Here is a 15,405-nt window from a genome sequence, read left to right as displayed (position 1 = left end):
TGTTCCCAGACAAAGGCCATGGATTCTTCTGCCCAGTGTGCTCAATAACCAATTCCCGAGGCCCCGGGGTTTCGGAGAGAAAGAGTTTATTACTAGGCACATAGTAGGAGAGCAGATGGCCTACTGGCCCAAAATCTGTCTCCCCGAACTGTAGTAATTCTGCTAGTTTTATTAGAGACAAAGTTGGGCAGGGTTTAGGATAATGAGTACAGTGGCCCCAGGTGATGTAATTAGAGGTGATCTAATTATTGAGAATGTGCAGATTGATTACATGCTTAGTTACAGAACGTATATAAGAAAATGGCATCCTTAATATGATCATGGAGTAATTTTTAGTATTATGAAGTATAGGTAACTTATGATTAAAATCTTAGCTACTGTTCATGTCAGGCCAGCCCGTTTTGGTTAGATCTGGCTTCGGTTATCAGGATAACTTTGGACTTGGTGTGGATTAGTTCTGGGCTATCTTATTAATGAAGACCCTTCATTAATAAACATTAGGGGTTGTCTTCAGTGATCACAAGACTCTGAATCTGTAATTTCTCAGTTACAGATTTAACACTGGTCTGTGGATTGGGGGACTAGTGAAAAAAAATTTTACACCTCCCATTCCTTCTCCTCTTCGCTTTACTAGAACGTGAAGTGAAATACCACCTTCCAGCCCTGGTAATTTGTATGGATTTGCCAGTGTTAGCCTGACAGAAGATCAGTTTCACAGTCATGCTTTGGCTGTGTCCGAGGTCAGTTCTTCAGTCATCTCCCTCTTTGTGAATAATTGTGGGTGAATGTCGGAGAATGGACAGAAGATGGAGAGAAACACCTCTTCCCCTCCACCCAGGTTAAACTGGCTCTAATTTCTCAAGAGGAGCAGCATTTTGCCATTTTAAACCGAAATGATTACTGCTAGAGGCTCAACTAATTTGTATGCCCTAGCAGAGAGAGGCACTAACTTGGGGTGGGGGGGGGGTGGGGGGGCATGTTTATCTGAAAACAATGACAACAAAATCCCTACCAAACAAAGACTATAAATCATCTCACTTCCAATTCACAAAACATTCTAATTAAGCAAATTTTGTTTCCCCTCTAGACAAACAAAATCCCAAATTAGGAGTGGAATGTAAGTAGACTAACCACTTATGAAAATGAAATTCGTGTGTCCCAAGGACATCTTCACAACCTCACATAGATGCTTTGATATCACCACTTGAAAAGCCCTTAGTTTGAATTTAAATTGTTGTTTGCTGGAAATGTTTTGAGTCCAATCATTTAAACCCAATGTAAACTTATCTTAAAAGGAAAAAAAAAAAAAAAGAAAATAGCCTAATTTGCCTAATTTACAAATGTTGATTTGGTTAATTTGTGCCTTTAATTATGATCAGGTTCAAAGATAAAGTTTAAAGACAAATTGCTGCATGGTTTTGATACCATTTCCAAGAAACCTACTGATAATAAACTAACAAATGTGAGATGCTTTTAACAGTTCTTCTTTTACTGGTCTTTTTTATTTATTTATTTTTTTATTGGGCCTTTTTAAAATTAAAAAAAAAAATTTAAAAACCTTATTTAGATGAGGTTTTAAACTCTTCATCAACAGAATTCTGTTGAGAGTGTATTCTCCCTGAAGCATAGGCATGTTGATTTTGTGGTTTCCAGATTTATTCTGTTGTCTAGATGATATATTATGTGAGGGTTTGTTAGGAAATATTCTGTGGTCACAGAGAGAGACATGTACAAAAGGAGTATAGAGCACTAATGTGAAGTCAGCATTCCTGCCTGGGTAGTGTATCTTCCCAGGAAGATGATGAGGCTTGTGGGATTGGAGAAAATTCAGGATATATGAGAAATTTCATGAAGAAGGAATTTGTCCTAGAGAGTCGCTATCAGTGACAACGTGGTTGAAACAATTTTTGACATGTAACGTTTCTGATGATAATGTGTAATAACTATTAATGAATTGTTTCTAACCATTTGAGACACCTTCCCCTCCACCCCTGAGAACAAGGAGTCATGCACACAAATTGCAAACTCAGATGACTTCCCAAAATAACTGGTTTCAAAAATGGTATTTTATGTTAGGTTTCTCATTAATCTCTGGGGTCTCTAAATTAAATGTGAAGGAACAGGATTTTTGCTTGTTTGGTCATTTAATATGGCTTCTCTTCAAGAGGTGGTCCCCTTTATTTTCCATAGCCCAGTTAAGGATTTTTATCAATTCTAGATCTGTGCCAGTAGAACAGCCATATGAATAAATTTAAAGTTTTTGTCATAATACTCTTTTTAAGGGGCTTTTTTTTGTTTTGTTTTTAGATTTAATTTCTCATAGGATTAGTTAAGCAATGCTTTTCAAAATCTTATTTGCATGCAAGTCACCTGGAGATCTTGTCAAAATGCAGATTCTGATTTTAACAGGTCTGGGGCGTCTGCATTTCTAACAGATTCCCAGGTGACACTGATTAAGTGAGAGACTTAAGTAAAGGGAACAAAAATAATTCAGGAAAACTGTTGGTTTCATTCTTAATGCTCAAGAGATTATTCTTTTTTGCAAGAAAAAAATAATAGACCAAAAATAATTTTTTAAAGTGACTAGATTTGTGACACATAAGATTCCATTCAAATGCCTGCGATTTTCATACATACTGAATTGTACAAAATCAATCTATGGTTAATAATGCTCTGTGTATTTTATTCTAATTTCTTGGTAACTAGTTACCTACCTTTGGGACCTGATCAACTTCTGGTTATGAAGAGTTGTCATTAACCAGAACATAGTTACTTTCTCTAGGTAAATAATTTGATATTTGTATGTATAGTATTAAAATAAGCACAAAGTTTATTTTTGACAGTACTACCGCAAATGTCAGTTTGTACACAATACATGCCCTCTAGTGACATATTATGTACTATGATAGAAAAGTATCAAGAAAAAACATGCTAGTTAATGTCTCATGAGAAAAGTAGTATGTAATATGAAAACTTGTGAGGCTAAATTGTTAACCAAAGGATTTTGTTTAGTGTATATAAAAGCAAATGAAGATACTGGAAGATCTCATTAAGATCTAAAAAATATATATATATATATTATATATATATATATATATATATATATGAAATATACATATTATATAACATGCCAGTATTACATATATTAAGTTTTTAATAATATTGACACCAGTGGCAGATTATTTAATATTATGCAAATACCAATATGATACAATATCAGCAATATTAATATCTTTTATAGATGACATTATTAATATTTCATTTCTTTAAAATGAATTAGTAACCCAACTATAGAGCATTCTTGATAAGAAACTGATGAGAAAAGCAAGCAGCCAGAGAAGCCTGCCTGCAGATTAACTGACTGGTAGACTGCAGTGAGAGGCTGACATATTCTTTTGTGAGAACACTATGAAATGTAACTGATAATTCCCTTCCTCTGCCACAGTAGGCTGTTGCACATAATTATCCTTAGACCTAAAAGAAACGCCTGACACACCATAGGAAATTAGGTTCTGTGTGCTTAATGTCCCATAACAGCATAGAAAAGCAAAAAGCTTTGCAAGCTGTGACTGTACTAATATTTTTAATACTTTTCTACCATTAGAATTCTGAAAGATCAAACATGCTCTCATTTAGTCTACATTTGCCTAAAATTTACATTGGTTTATATCTTGTCAAATACTCCAGATCAGAAGTCCTGGGAAACCAGCAGTTTAAAACACATTTTTATATTATCAGTTAATATTAAACTAAGAAGGGAAAAGCTAATGGGCATACATTGATTAAAGTTGATCATTTCATATTCCCAAGAAACATGTACTACCCAAGAGAAGCCCCACTATGCTAAGCTATTGCTATTATAAATTAATTTCTGATTTGGGAAAATGTAAGCTGCCAGAGGTTGTAACCGATGATTGTGTGCTAGACATCTATGACTTGAATTGTTCTTTGTTGTTCAGTGAAATAAAGACTCTGTACTCTCTACCTCAAATTGGAAGTGAGAACTTGTTTTACTAGGTTTACCAGAGTGAAGGCAATTTCTTCTATCACCTATTTCTGATTTATTTTCTAACACAAATAGTTATCAGCTCATTTGTTCTGGGTTGTATCTAAATCATTTTGGGGAAGCTGATGTGTTTGTAATGGGATTTTTTTTCCCCCTAAGATTCTGATAATGTTTTGTCCTTTCTTCTTACCTATAACTTTAAGATAGCTACTAGGGATAGAGAAGAATAAATCAGTCTTTACCTTCAAAGAGTTAATGGTCTATTAGAAGTTGGAACAGAGGTAGGAATCAGGAAAGTAAACACACTATATTGCAATATAACAAGTGTTGTCATAATGAAGATACCTGTAAGGTGGCTCCTGATATGCAGAGAAGAGTTCTCTGTGGAGAATATGATCAGAAGGAAGCCTAATATCCAGGTAACACCAAGATGTTAATACTGGTACCACTCACAAGTGGGTTTAAAGTTATTTCAATTGAGGAAATGTAGATAACGGATCTAAGAGAGAGATTTCCATTCCTTCCTGAAATTTCAATAGTTTTGTCACTTTTTCATTAAAAAAAAAGTCATCAGGTCCCCTTTATTTCTTAAGGTGTAACTTCGGAAAATATTCATTAAAAATAAACATCAGTGACCACAATCAGCCTTAATTATGCTTTCTTTTTATTTAGTCTGCATTCAACGATGCAGATTTTACAACAACAAAAAGCATAACACTTAATAGTTTGCATCATTAGAGCCCTTCAGTAAAAGCTTTATGATAAAACAACTGTAATTTCAAGATAATGAAATCAACTATGAATTAGTATTAACCAGAGCAATCATACATATAAAGGAGAGTTACCACTCCAGTATGGGATGAGTACATAGAAAACATGGGAAAGTTAACAGTATGTACAAAAAACAGTAGTAAAAGAGCAACAACAGTGTAGTGATGAAGAACTCTGTGAAAAGAGTGCAATCCCCATTTAGGATGTTAAAATCCTGAAGAGGAAAACTAACTCAATTTCTAAGTCTTACCTCTCTCCTTGCATTAAATATTTTTTCTTATGTAACTGGTTATTTTTCTTCAGAGTACGATCATTTGGCTATGTGGAAGTTTAGGCTTATGTTAACCAACACTTGTTCTGTGATACAAATTTTCAAGTAAAAATTACTCAGATTTGACTTAGGGCTTAAAGACTTGAGGCAAGGGAAGGTACTGAATTAGACTGAATCTAATCAGAGCTAGACTAGAACAATGTCTCTGAAGGGTGGGATAAATGAAGCAACATAAAACCAGGTGCACTCCTTGATTTTTCAGGTAGCACAGCTTTAGAAGAAAGCAATTCCAATACCACAAGTTTAAACTTATCCCATTAACTCTTAACATTTCAACATAACTCAAAAACATAAAGCTTAGCCTTTAAATGGCTTACCAAAAAATATAACTTTATAATTTTGAGGTAAACTTTTTTATTCTACAACTTAAAATCTTAAACTATCTTAACACATTGCCATTTTAACACAGGTTACCATAATCTTTATGTGCAGTTTTCATAGTTCTACTCAATTTTTAAAAATGTAGTTAACATATTGTAGATACCTTTCATATTGTCGCACATTCTTTATAAGCTTTTTTGGTAAAATACAATCATGTTCAGTGTTACTTTTGTATTTCTCGGTAACTTGAGTGAACAGACCCATACCCTCCACCCCCTCCCCCCAATTAAAAGTGAAAAGGAAAGCTGAAGGAAAGAAAAATAAGAAAAAATGAGATTAGGCTCTAGGAAGCAGAGGTAAACCTTAATCTTAAACTTTCAAGTGTGGGGATGTGTAAATCAGCTTTTTGCACCCCTTCTCCATGCTACAGAATTAACTTTCTGAGATTACTGCCTTGTGTATTTTCTAAAACTTTTCAAGAAGCTCCAGTGGATTTCTGGATTTGCTCTTTCAAAATCAGAATACTCTGCCTTTGCTCAGGAGGCAGCATGGCAATCTGATCTGCAGTCAGTTGAAGAACCTGCATGATCAATGCTGCTTTTTCTTGATCCTGTGGAGTTACCTGGCTCTGCCCCGGACTAAAACTGCTAGGCTGGCCTCCACCTTGCTTGCCTGCCCCCTGCATGCCGCCTCCTTGTATGCCTGCCCCCTGGATGCCCACTGCTTGAATGCCTGCCCCTTGTATGCCTGCCCCCTGCATGCCTGCCCCCTGCATGCCTGCCCCCTGCATACCAGCCCCCTGCATGCCTGCCCCCTGCATACCAGCCCCCTGCATGCCTGCCCCCTGCATACCTGCCCCCTGCATGCCTGCCCCCTGCATGCCTGCTCCTTGGATGCCTGTCCCCTGCATGCCAGCTCCAGGATTTCCCACTCCTGAAATGCTTGGAACCTGTCTGGGACCCTGAGGGCCACCTGCCCCCATACTGATGGGACCAGGACCCTGGATTCCACCAGTCATAGGGCCTCTTGAACTGGGGCCAGGACCTCTTATCTCCATTCCTCTTGCATCCATGCCTCTAACTTCCATCGCACAGGTCTCCATTCCTCTTCTCTCCATTACTCGTGTCTCTAAGACCTCAGTCTCCATGGCTCGAGTCTCCATCACTCGAGAATCTCTACTACCTCTACCATCCAGGGGTAGACCCCTTTGATCTAGCATGGGTCCTCTGGGCTCTCCAATTAGCATTCTGGGATCTGCTAATGGCCCTCCCCTCATTTCATGTGAGGCAGGTCCACGGTTGTCATGACCAGAGACATGGTGCATGGGGGGACCTTGGTGGGGTGGGCCCAGGTAACCTCTGGGCTCTACTTCTCCAGTAACTGAAAGCAAAGTCCCTCCACGTGGATCATTTGGAGCATCTCCTAGCAGTCCTCTAGGAGGCAGGCCAGCAGCAGTCATGGGTCCACGAGATATAGGCGCCCTGGGATCTGACATCTGTACGTGTCCCCGCTCTAAAGGCACTGGGCCAACCCCAGGCATTCCAACCTGGGGCTGCATTGCTCCTCCAGGAGTTAAGGAACCAGTTCCAGGTCCAGGAACAGCAGTTGGGATCGCCCCCGGGGCTGGAATTCCACCCTGGATAGGAGTTTGCATCAGAGGAGGAATGTCTTTCACGGGTCTTCTAGCCAAATGTTGAGGCTGAGGGGCTGGAGGGTTCTGCTGGTTCAGCAGAACATTAGGTCCTGGGCACAGGCCTGGGCCGGAGACAGACTGAGATTTGCCCGGAATTAGTGGCGTGACATGTATCTTACGATGCAGAATTTTCAAAGCAATCTCTGGATCCATGATTCTCATCACCACTTGTGCCTGCAACAGCGCATAAGCCAACTGCGGGTTTTGAAGCAACATATTTCGAGCTTCCTGGTGGCTGTTTTGGACACAGAGCTTCATCTGCTTCATTAGCTCAAACATCTGTTCCGGAGGGAGACTGGCGACTGCTCTAGTAATTGATTCAGGGGCATCTTCCGGATCGATGGGATCCCCATAGGGTGAGTCAATGATGGGCGCTGCCGGCCCTAGACTCTTTAACTCCTCCTTATTCTTTTCACTAGCAGCATTGTCCACCCGAAGCGCTCGCCCGCTGAACTCCCGCCCGTTGAGGTTCCGCATGGCACTAAGCGCGGTCTCCTGGTCTTGATACTCGCAGAAGCCATAACCCTTGGGTTTTCCCGTCTCTCTATCGTATACCAGACGGAAACTGACAACAGAACCAACCTCCGAGAAAATGTCCTTTAACTGCTCCTCAGTTGCCTCATACGGAATGTTCCCCACGAACACGGAACGCAGTGATCGATCCATTGCCGGGTCTCTCACAGCCAAACTCGACATGATTCCGTTTATGAAAACAGCGGATAGCGGATTCTTTCGAGAGTTGTCCCCCAATACACACTTCCGGCAACTAGCGGAAACGGCTCTCAAAATCCGGGCAGAAACCTCATTGATGCGCTTGAATCGTTCCGCTTCTCTGCGGAAACCGCACCTGTATGTCCCCCTAGTTTAACGCTTGCCAGCCCCAGGCCTTTCGTGGTTCTGTCAGCAAATTGTTACCGAGATGCACTTTTCCTTTTCTCTTATTATGCCGACTTTCCATGGCGCCCTACTCCTACCAGGGAGAGCTTGGTGTGAGGTGACCTAAGTAAAGATGGCAGTATTGGCTTCATCCTGGTAAACGAGACAGGCCGCCTCTTTTGACGTCAAGGGTCCGTTCGGCTTCCGTTCGGCCGGCGCGAAACCGCCAACCGAAAGCTGATGAAGGCAGGGGGGTGTTTCTTCATTCTGAGGCAAATATTTTCATGTAGCCGTTTACTCTTAATGTAGAGTATTTAAGCAATATTTAAAACCATGTTCCAAACTATGACAGAAAGGGCAGTTTTAAAGCCGATTTGATATTCGCTCCTTAAATTACAAACATAATTTCTCCTTTAGAGAAAAACATATTTGGAAAATAACTGCCTAAGCAGAAAGACTGAACACGTGTGCCGGTTCCCTCCCCGCCCCCAATCTGTTGCTTCGGGTTTGCCGGTTCTTGCAGATTTTTCTTGGTTCACAAAATCAATCAATTCATACTGGATTGTTTTTCTTTCTTTTCGTAATAGTGCTAGTCGATATTAATGTTAATCATTGCTAATAAATAGCGTTTTGTGGCTGCAAGGCTTGAATTAAGCAAATGTATGTAACCATTGTATTAGTAGGCATTTAGTTTATAGTTCAGTGTATATAATACGATATTTTTATTGCATCCATTTACTCTCAAGTGTTTTAATAGTCTTTTCAAACAGGATTTGACATACCTGTTCGCCCAAGACACATGCCAATTTGTATGTGCAAGCGTATATATATCACCCAATAAAATCTACTTGCTGCCTCAGAGAAACAGAAAAGCTGTCTGCTAGGAAAGATCCCCCCCCCCTTATTCTTTTTCTTTTATGGGGGGCCGGGGGTGGGGTTGTGAGGAGTTAAAGATGGTATTTCAGAAAACTTTTAAAAAGTAGCTCCTTTACTGCTGCTACTGATAGCACCCAGTGGTTCACAGATGGTAGCCCACAACGGAAACACCTGGAACTAGGGCTCGTTAAGTCAGATTGTTGGGGCTCTTTTCTCCCACCCAGGTTCTGATCCGGGGTGGGACTAGGTCATTTGCATGTGTAACAAGTTTCAGGCTGGTCTGGGACCCACACTTTTAACAACCACTCGTAAACAAAAAACTTGAAATGCTTTATCTTCACATGCATTAGGCCGAATTAAATTTAGTACACTCTGTTAAAAGGTAGGAGAGCTGGGTGGTTTGAAAAAAAAAATCATGTGGATCTAGTACTGCTAGGATGTACTGATACGCAACTCCCCCCCCCCCCCCGCCCCCACACACACACAACTGAAGATAACCCCGGGCTCAAAGGATGGGTAGACAAAGAGAAGCTGAGAAATTCTGTGGACAAACAGCCGAGAGCATGAGCCTGCTTTTTGTCCTTAGCCCTCCATGGTCTTCTCAGTCACCCTGTTCCATCCAGGGATAGGAAGAATGGTGGGTGCTGCTTTGACACGGCCCCCTTCACGGAGGACCAATGTGACCCAGCACATAAGTAAATGCCTGCAACGCATAAACTAATATTTATTATTAACAGAGTTGCCCAGAATCACCAAGAGCTCTTATGAACCTGTGTACATTTACTGGTGAAAATACATATTTTTTATAGCTCTACTTTGGAAAAATGTCCATTTTTATACAATGTTCTTTATTCCCAGAAAGTTTAAACTTAAGGGATTTATAGCACAATATTTATTCTGAAGAAAAATATACAAAGCTTATTGTATGTCCACTGATCAATTCGTTCAATAAATCAAGCTGTTAATTATGCAAATGATGATTAAAAAAATACATCAGGGTCTAGATGGCTAAATGGGGGGTGTCTTTCAAACCGACTACCTTCATAGAATATGAACTTTAGTTATTGATGCTGCCATTGTTTAAACTGAATTATAAACGCTTTCTGAGGTATCGCTTCAGGGCCCCATCATTAAGTAATACTAGATAATTAGTGGCAAAACTTGCTTTTGGCAGAAACAAATTAATCACCCAACTTTCTGGCCAGACATGCCAAAGTCTGATGTTTCGCTATTTTCAAATATCAAAACTTATACCAAAATACAAAGATTCCATAGACTTTGAGGACATTAATGGAAGATTCACTATAGATTAATAAGATAAATTCAACAGAGAGGTTCTAAAAATATTTTGAGTGTGGCAGGCATCTTTGAAATATGTATATGGATTCTTCCAGGCACAGTTTGAATATATTCCTCCACAAAGTTTTTCCAGATCTTCCTCCTCTTCCTCGAGGTTGAACATAATTTCCTTTTCCTTTTGATGTAAACCATTCCTTATTTGTACCTACCTCATGACAATAACTCTTAAACCTGTTAATGAAATTAGTGTGTTTTCCCTGTAGACTATAAAATCATTCAAGAGAAAGAGCTAGATACCCCATATCAATTTCTATTATTTTTTTCATTCCATAAATACATACTGAGTATAGTTTTAGTCAGAGGCAATACAGCAGTGAAAAAGTCAAGTATTCTACAAGAATAGAGATTTTTCAAAAGTTTGATCCCTGGACCAGAAGCATCAGAATCACCTGGAAACCTCTTAGAAATGCAAGTTTGAGGGCCCTGTCCCTAACTAGGGAGTCAGAAACTCTGGAGGGCATGGTGCATGTGTGTAGAAATTCATGTTGTAACAAGCCTTCCAAGTGATTCTGATGCTGGCTAAAGTTTGAGAGCCATAGTACTACAGGAAAACAGCCATAGATAGATGGTTTTTCTTCATCACTATCCTCAGTACAGATAATAGAGTTTAGCACTGGTAGTTTCTCACTGAATATTTGTTCAGTGAGTAATGAAAAATGAATTTAGGGTTAGCTAATCCACAAGCCCTTCATTTTACAGAGAAGGAAATTTTGGGGGTTAAATGATATGTTCCAAAGCAGGAAAGAAGCATGCTGTTAGAATCCTACCAGTTCACTCCTAGCTTAGGCATGGTATGTCCATGTTACTATTTGATAAACCAGATATGTAATGAGTAACATAGAGATGGAAGAGAATGATACCATCTAGATCACCATGGAACGTTTCCTGATGAAGATGGGATTTAAGGAATGAGTTATAATCTGGTCAAATGGACAAAAGATGATAAGATGACAAATGCACAGCTATATGATGATAATGTGAACTACTGATTATATAATTTGCATAATTATATGGTTTGTGAATGTATCTCAATAAAATTGCTTAAAAAAAAGATGATGAGGATAATCTAGTAGCTAGGAGTAGCCAAGACACACAGTTGGGACCTGGTAATTTTGATACTCACAGAGGAAATCAATAGAGAGTTGTTTAGTAGGGTGATAAATGATTGATTTGGGAGACAGATTATAAAAGATTTTAACCACCAGATTCACGAGTCTAAATTTGATGTGCAGTCAGGCTTTCTTCCCTCTTTCTGAAACATGACCATGGAATAAATGGTGAGGGTTTAAGAATACCAGTGTTATAGATTCTTTCTCCATTATGGTATCTTCTGCACCTGAACTGTCTATTTCAGTCCCTCATGACAGTTTTCCTAAATTGCAGCACTTGCTTCCTGCATTTGACAACCTGTTATAATTATGTGGCTTCGTTGTCATTAGCCTCCCTCCTTTTTATGTATTTTCTTCTAAGTTGTACCACTTACTTTTCACCATATATGATCTGTGCATTTCTGCCTCTGAGGTTATACTGCTCCTCTATCAGGGATAATATTTTTCCTCTCTACCTCTTCTCCCCAAGTCTAAATCCTTCTTGTCCTTCAATGCTCACTTCAGGACTTCCCCTTAATATAAATTCACAGAAGGACAGGGAAGACCCTGACCCCCCAGGGACACTCATAGCTATGACTAGGGCCCCCAACTGCTCTTACATGTTTGTATTCTTAACAAAATAAAGGCGTAGATTCTCCAGTCCAAAAAAAAAGACTTCCCTTTTAGAATATTAGCTTGATGTTCATTATCTTCTATCTTGTATTATAGGTGTTAATAGCCTTATGTTATCACTTAAGCAAATAACACATATCTGATTTATATTCTTCATAATGTCTTGTCCTGTGCCTTTTATATTACAAACACTCAGTGCTTGGCCATCTTATAATGACACATTATGTTAAGCAAATAATAATTTAGCCCTTTTAGTTTACAAAACACTTTAACTTGGATTTCCATATCTGGTCCTGACAGCAATCATGTGAGGCTCAAACAGTTTTACCCTCATTTTAAAGATGTGAAAACTCAGAGAGCTATTATATAGAACTTTATCAGTAATGGACTCGCTCAAATTATAGATACTATTAATAAAAGCTAACTCTGAGCACTTAATATGTAGGAGGTCCTTTGATAAATGCTCTGTGAAATAAAATATTTTATTTACTCCTTTCAACTACCCTTTTGAGTCAAGCCATCATAGTATCTCAATTTGTTGCTAAAAAAATGGAGCTACAGAGACGTCAACTGGCTTGCCCATGGTTATTATATTGCTATTAACTGGCAGAGTCAGGATTTGAACAGACACTGACTCAGGAGCTCAAGTTCTTAAATTGAGCTACAGCCAAAAACCAGGTCTCTAATTTTAAACATCCTTTTCAACATTTATATAGTAATCACAGGTTTCTGAGGCCTGGCATAGTTTCCCTTGGCCTTTTTCCTGATTGTTTCTGATGAAACTAATCTCAATTTTGACATCATAATCAGTGCTGTGGCAACAGATGGACTATACAGCATAAAGATTGAAGCAATTGGGAAAATGTTTCCCTTTTCAATTTTCAGGACTAGAGTGAAACATCACATCAGAATTTTAAAAACATCCAGTTAGATAGGTAATGAACTGATTTTCTATGAAGTGAAAGAGCCAGCATTTTTCAAACCCACTGTTAGGATGGTGTGTGACATTTTAGCTAAAATTTTTAATGATTTAATATAAAACAACAGAGGAATAAATAGTAAATTTTATTTATGCAAGGGATGAATCATTTTTATTGGCAAAACTAAGATTACATGAATTTGAGATTGCTGGGAATATGTCATTCAAGACCTAGAGGTTGGACAGAACCAAATGTTCTGTTTGAAAGGGATTGTATAGTCCAACTCTCTCTCTTTCTCTTTTTTTTCACCTATAAATGAAGAAAATGAGGACTAGGAAATGCAAGGGACTTGACCAAGGTCAGAGGCCTAGTAACTGGTGTAGCTTGTAATGGGATCCAGATCTTCAGACCTTCCTATCCAAACTATGCTCTCTGAGCTTCTGAGAGGCAGTAGGATGAAGTGTGTAAGAGCACAGAGTTTATTGTCTGAAAGACCTGAGTTGGCTTCATGACAAGTAACTGTGTGGATTTGGACAAATTACTTCATCTCCCTGTGCTATCATTTCTATATCTTTTAAGTAGGAGTAATAGCACCTGTATTATAAGATTGTTTTGTGGAATACATGATACATTTACTTTATATTACTTTTATGTTATTTATGTGGTATGGTAATTACTCATCTACATTTGTTACATATGATTATTAGTAATATTGATAAGTGTCATCTTAAATGAAAAGAGATCCAAGTTTTAGTGCAATACTATTTATTTGCAGGTCTGTATCTTCATTTTCATCATTGAAAGAGTTGACTTGCTGAACTAATGGCCCTATTGTCAGATCATATGGTTTTAAAAATTGTAGGGAGACAATCTTGGATAAGATTGACATTTGTTAATGGGTAGCATAACATGGCACATCTAGATTGGAACATGTATACATTTTTGGCTCAATCCCCTAAGGCACTTCAGTGAGAATTTTATGATCATTTTAGTGCTCACTGGGTTCTTATACTAAACAATAAAATGTACTCTTCAAATATCTGGACAGAATTCCACTTATTCATTTTTATTCAAAGGGCCTGCTTGAACTTTGCCTGTGGAGAATACAGATTTAGGTAACACTGCATTGGTCTCATGCAGAGGATATCTAATTGTGCATAGAGTGATGTTCAGGATGTTATTAGCACTACTACTTTTGAGTGTGCACTGGCAGACCCAGGCCATTTATTCAAACACAGAAAGGCATAACTAATTGGACAAGAAACAGAGCTGTCTTATTTTTGCTTTAGGCTGTCACCTGAAAGAACACAGAGGAAGGAAAAATCCTCATAAACTATGGAAAAGTATAGGCCCTGCCACCGGGTCCTGAGTAGACATCTTGTTTAAGATGGAAAACCCATGAATCTTTTCTATGACCAGAACAATCAATACACAACTTCAGAAAAACATTTGAACTGCTGCCCATTTTAGAAGTTAGCCTCGTATCTCTATTCTTAGACTGTATGAATGAGCCTAAATTTCTATCAAGTTATAGAAAAGAGGCCCTTCTGAAACATTTGCTTGGGGCCCAGACTGTTAAAAACAACAACAGTGTGATGGAATGGATTTTGGATTCATTATCACGGTTGAATGATCTTTGAAAAACTTCACTTCAGGAGTGCCAGTTTAAATTTGCCATCAAACGATTAGTCTTCCCAGAGTTGGAAATTAGATTAAAAAAAAAAAAAATCTCAGACCCACAGGCAGTAATGCAGTCATTTTCAGGGAAAGAAAGAATGGGCAATTTTAAACCCTTCGGGAGACTCTATTCTCATTCTCTCCCCTCCCCTTCCCTCCCCCCACCCCCCTTTTCTGCTCTCCTTGACACTTCTGTGGTAGTTCTCTGTTGAAAGGCCAGATCTCTGATTTCTCTCCCTAGCCCATTGCCATTTAAGTGATTCCTCTACAGGACTTGCACTTACTTGTTACAGATTTGCCCAGAGAGAACAATTCAAGTTTCTCTTGATACTGATTCAGGGAGATTCAATCCAGCATGGGTAAGGGTTTGGGGCCAGGAGTGATACTGAGACTATTTAATAATTGATATGCAGGAGTGTATCAGCTGTAGAGCTCCAGCAAGGGACCCTGCAGACCCCTGCAGTGTCAGGTGTTAACCTTCTTTAGTTCCTGAGTCAGGAAGGGGTCCAGGACATTCTGAGGGAGGCACTCTGGGGGCTCCTGGCAGCAGCTGTTTATGAAACTCTGGCTATAGATTTTCAATTATTTCGGCCATTGGTGCCATCAGCCCAGGAACAGCTGTGTACCTACCCTTGTTGACCATGAGTTCCAAAACTTGCTATTGGTGGCTTACCCTTGGTTAGGAAGAAGAGCAATTAACAGGGGCCTTGTGACCTAGACAGTCTTTTCCTAAAGTGGTTATTACTTGAGATAGTTTTTCCACAACATTCCTCAAGTCATTCCCTCATCTGTAGAAAAATTAAGTACTCCTTTCAATATGGGTAATTTTCGTAGAAATTTTCAAATATTACAGG

The 15,405-nt window shown here is 38.9% G+C and overlaps 2 protein-coding genes across 3 annotated transcripts in view; one reads left to right on the top strand and one right to left on the bottom strand.

Annotated features, from left to right (window-relative positions):
- Positions 1-15,405, top strand: part of PRKG1 (protein kinase cGMP-dependent 1) — a 1,184,353-nt gene that overhangs the window by 678,348 nt on the left and 490,600 nt on the right. The window lies entirely within an intron of this gene.
- Positions 4,653-8,152, bottom strand: CSTF2T (cleavage stimulation factor subunit 2 tau variant). Its single transcript, XM_077125295.1, has one exon. It carries the CDS (start codon positions 7,816-7,818, stop codon positions 5,905-5,907), a length of 1,914 nt encoding a protein of 637 aa, XP_076981410.1. The 5' UTR covers positions 7,819-8,152; the 3' UTR covers positions 4,653-5,904.

Source organism: Tamandua tetradactyla, chromosome 13 (genome assembly GCF_023851605.1).
Source record: "Tamandua tetradactyla isolate mTamTet1 chromosome 13, mTamTet1.pri, whole genome shotgun sequence".
Classification (NCBI taxonomy): domain Eukaryota; kingdom Metazoa; phylum Chordata; class Mammalia; order Pilosa; family Myrmecophagidae; genus Tamandua; species Tamandua tetradactyla.
Note: the sequence above shows the minus strand (reverse complement) of the source record. Positions and strands in the feature narration are given on the sequence as shown.

Coding starts and splice junctions, on each gene's coding strand:
- CSTF2T (XM_077125295.1), bottom strand. CDS start 7,818: ATGTCGAGTTTGGCTGTGAGAGACCCGGCAATGGATCGATCACTGCGT.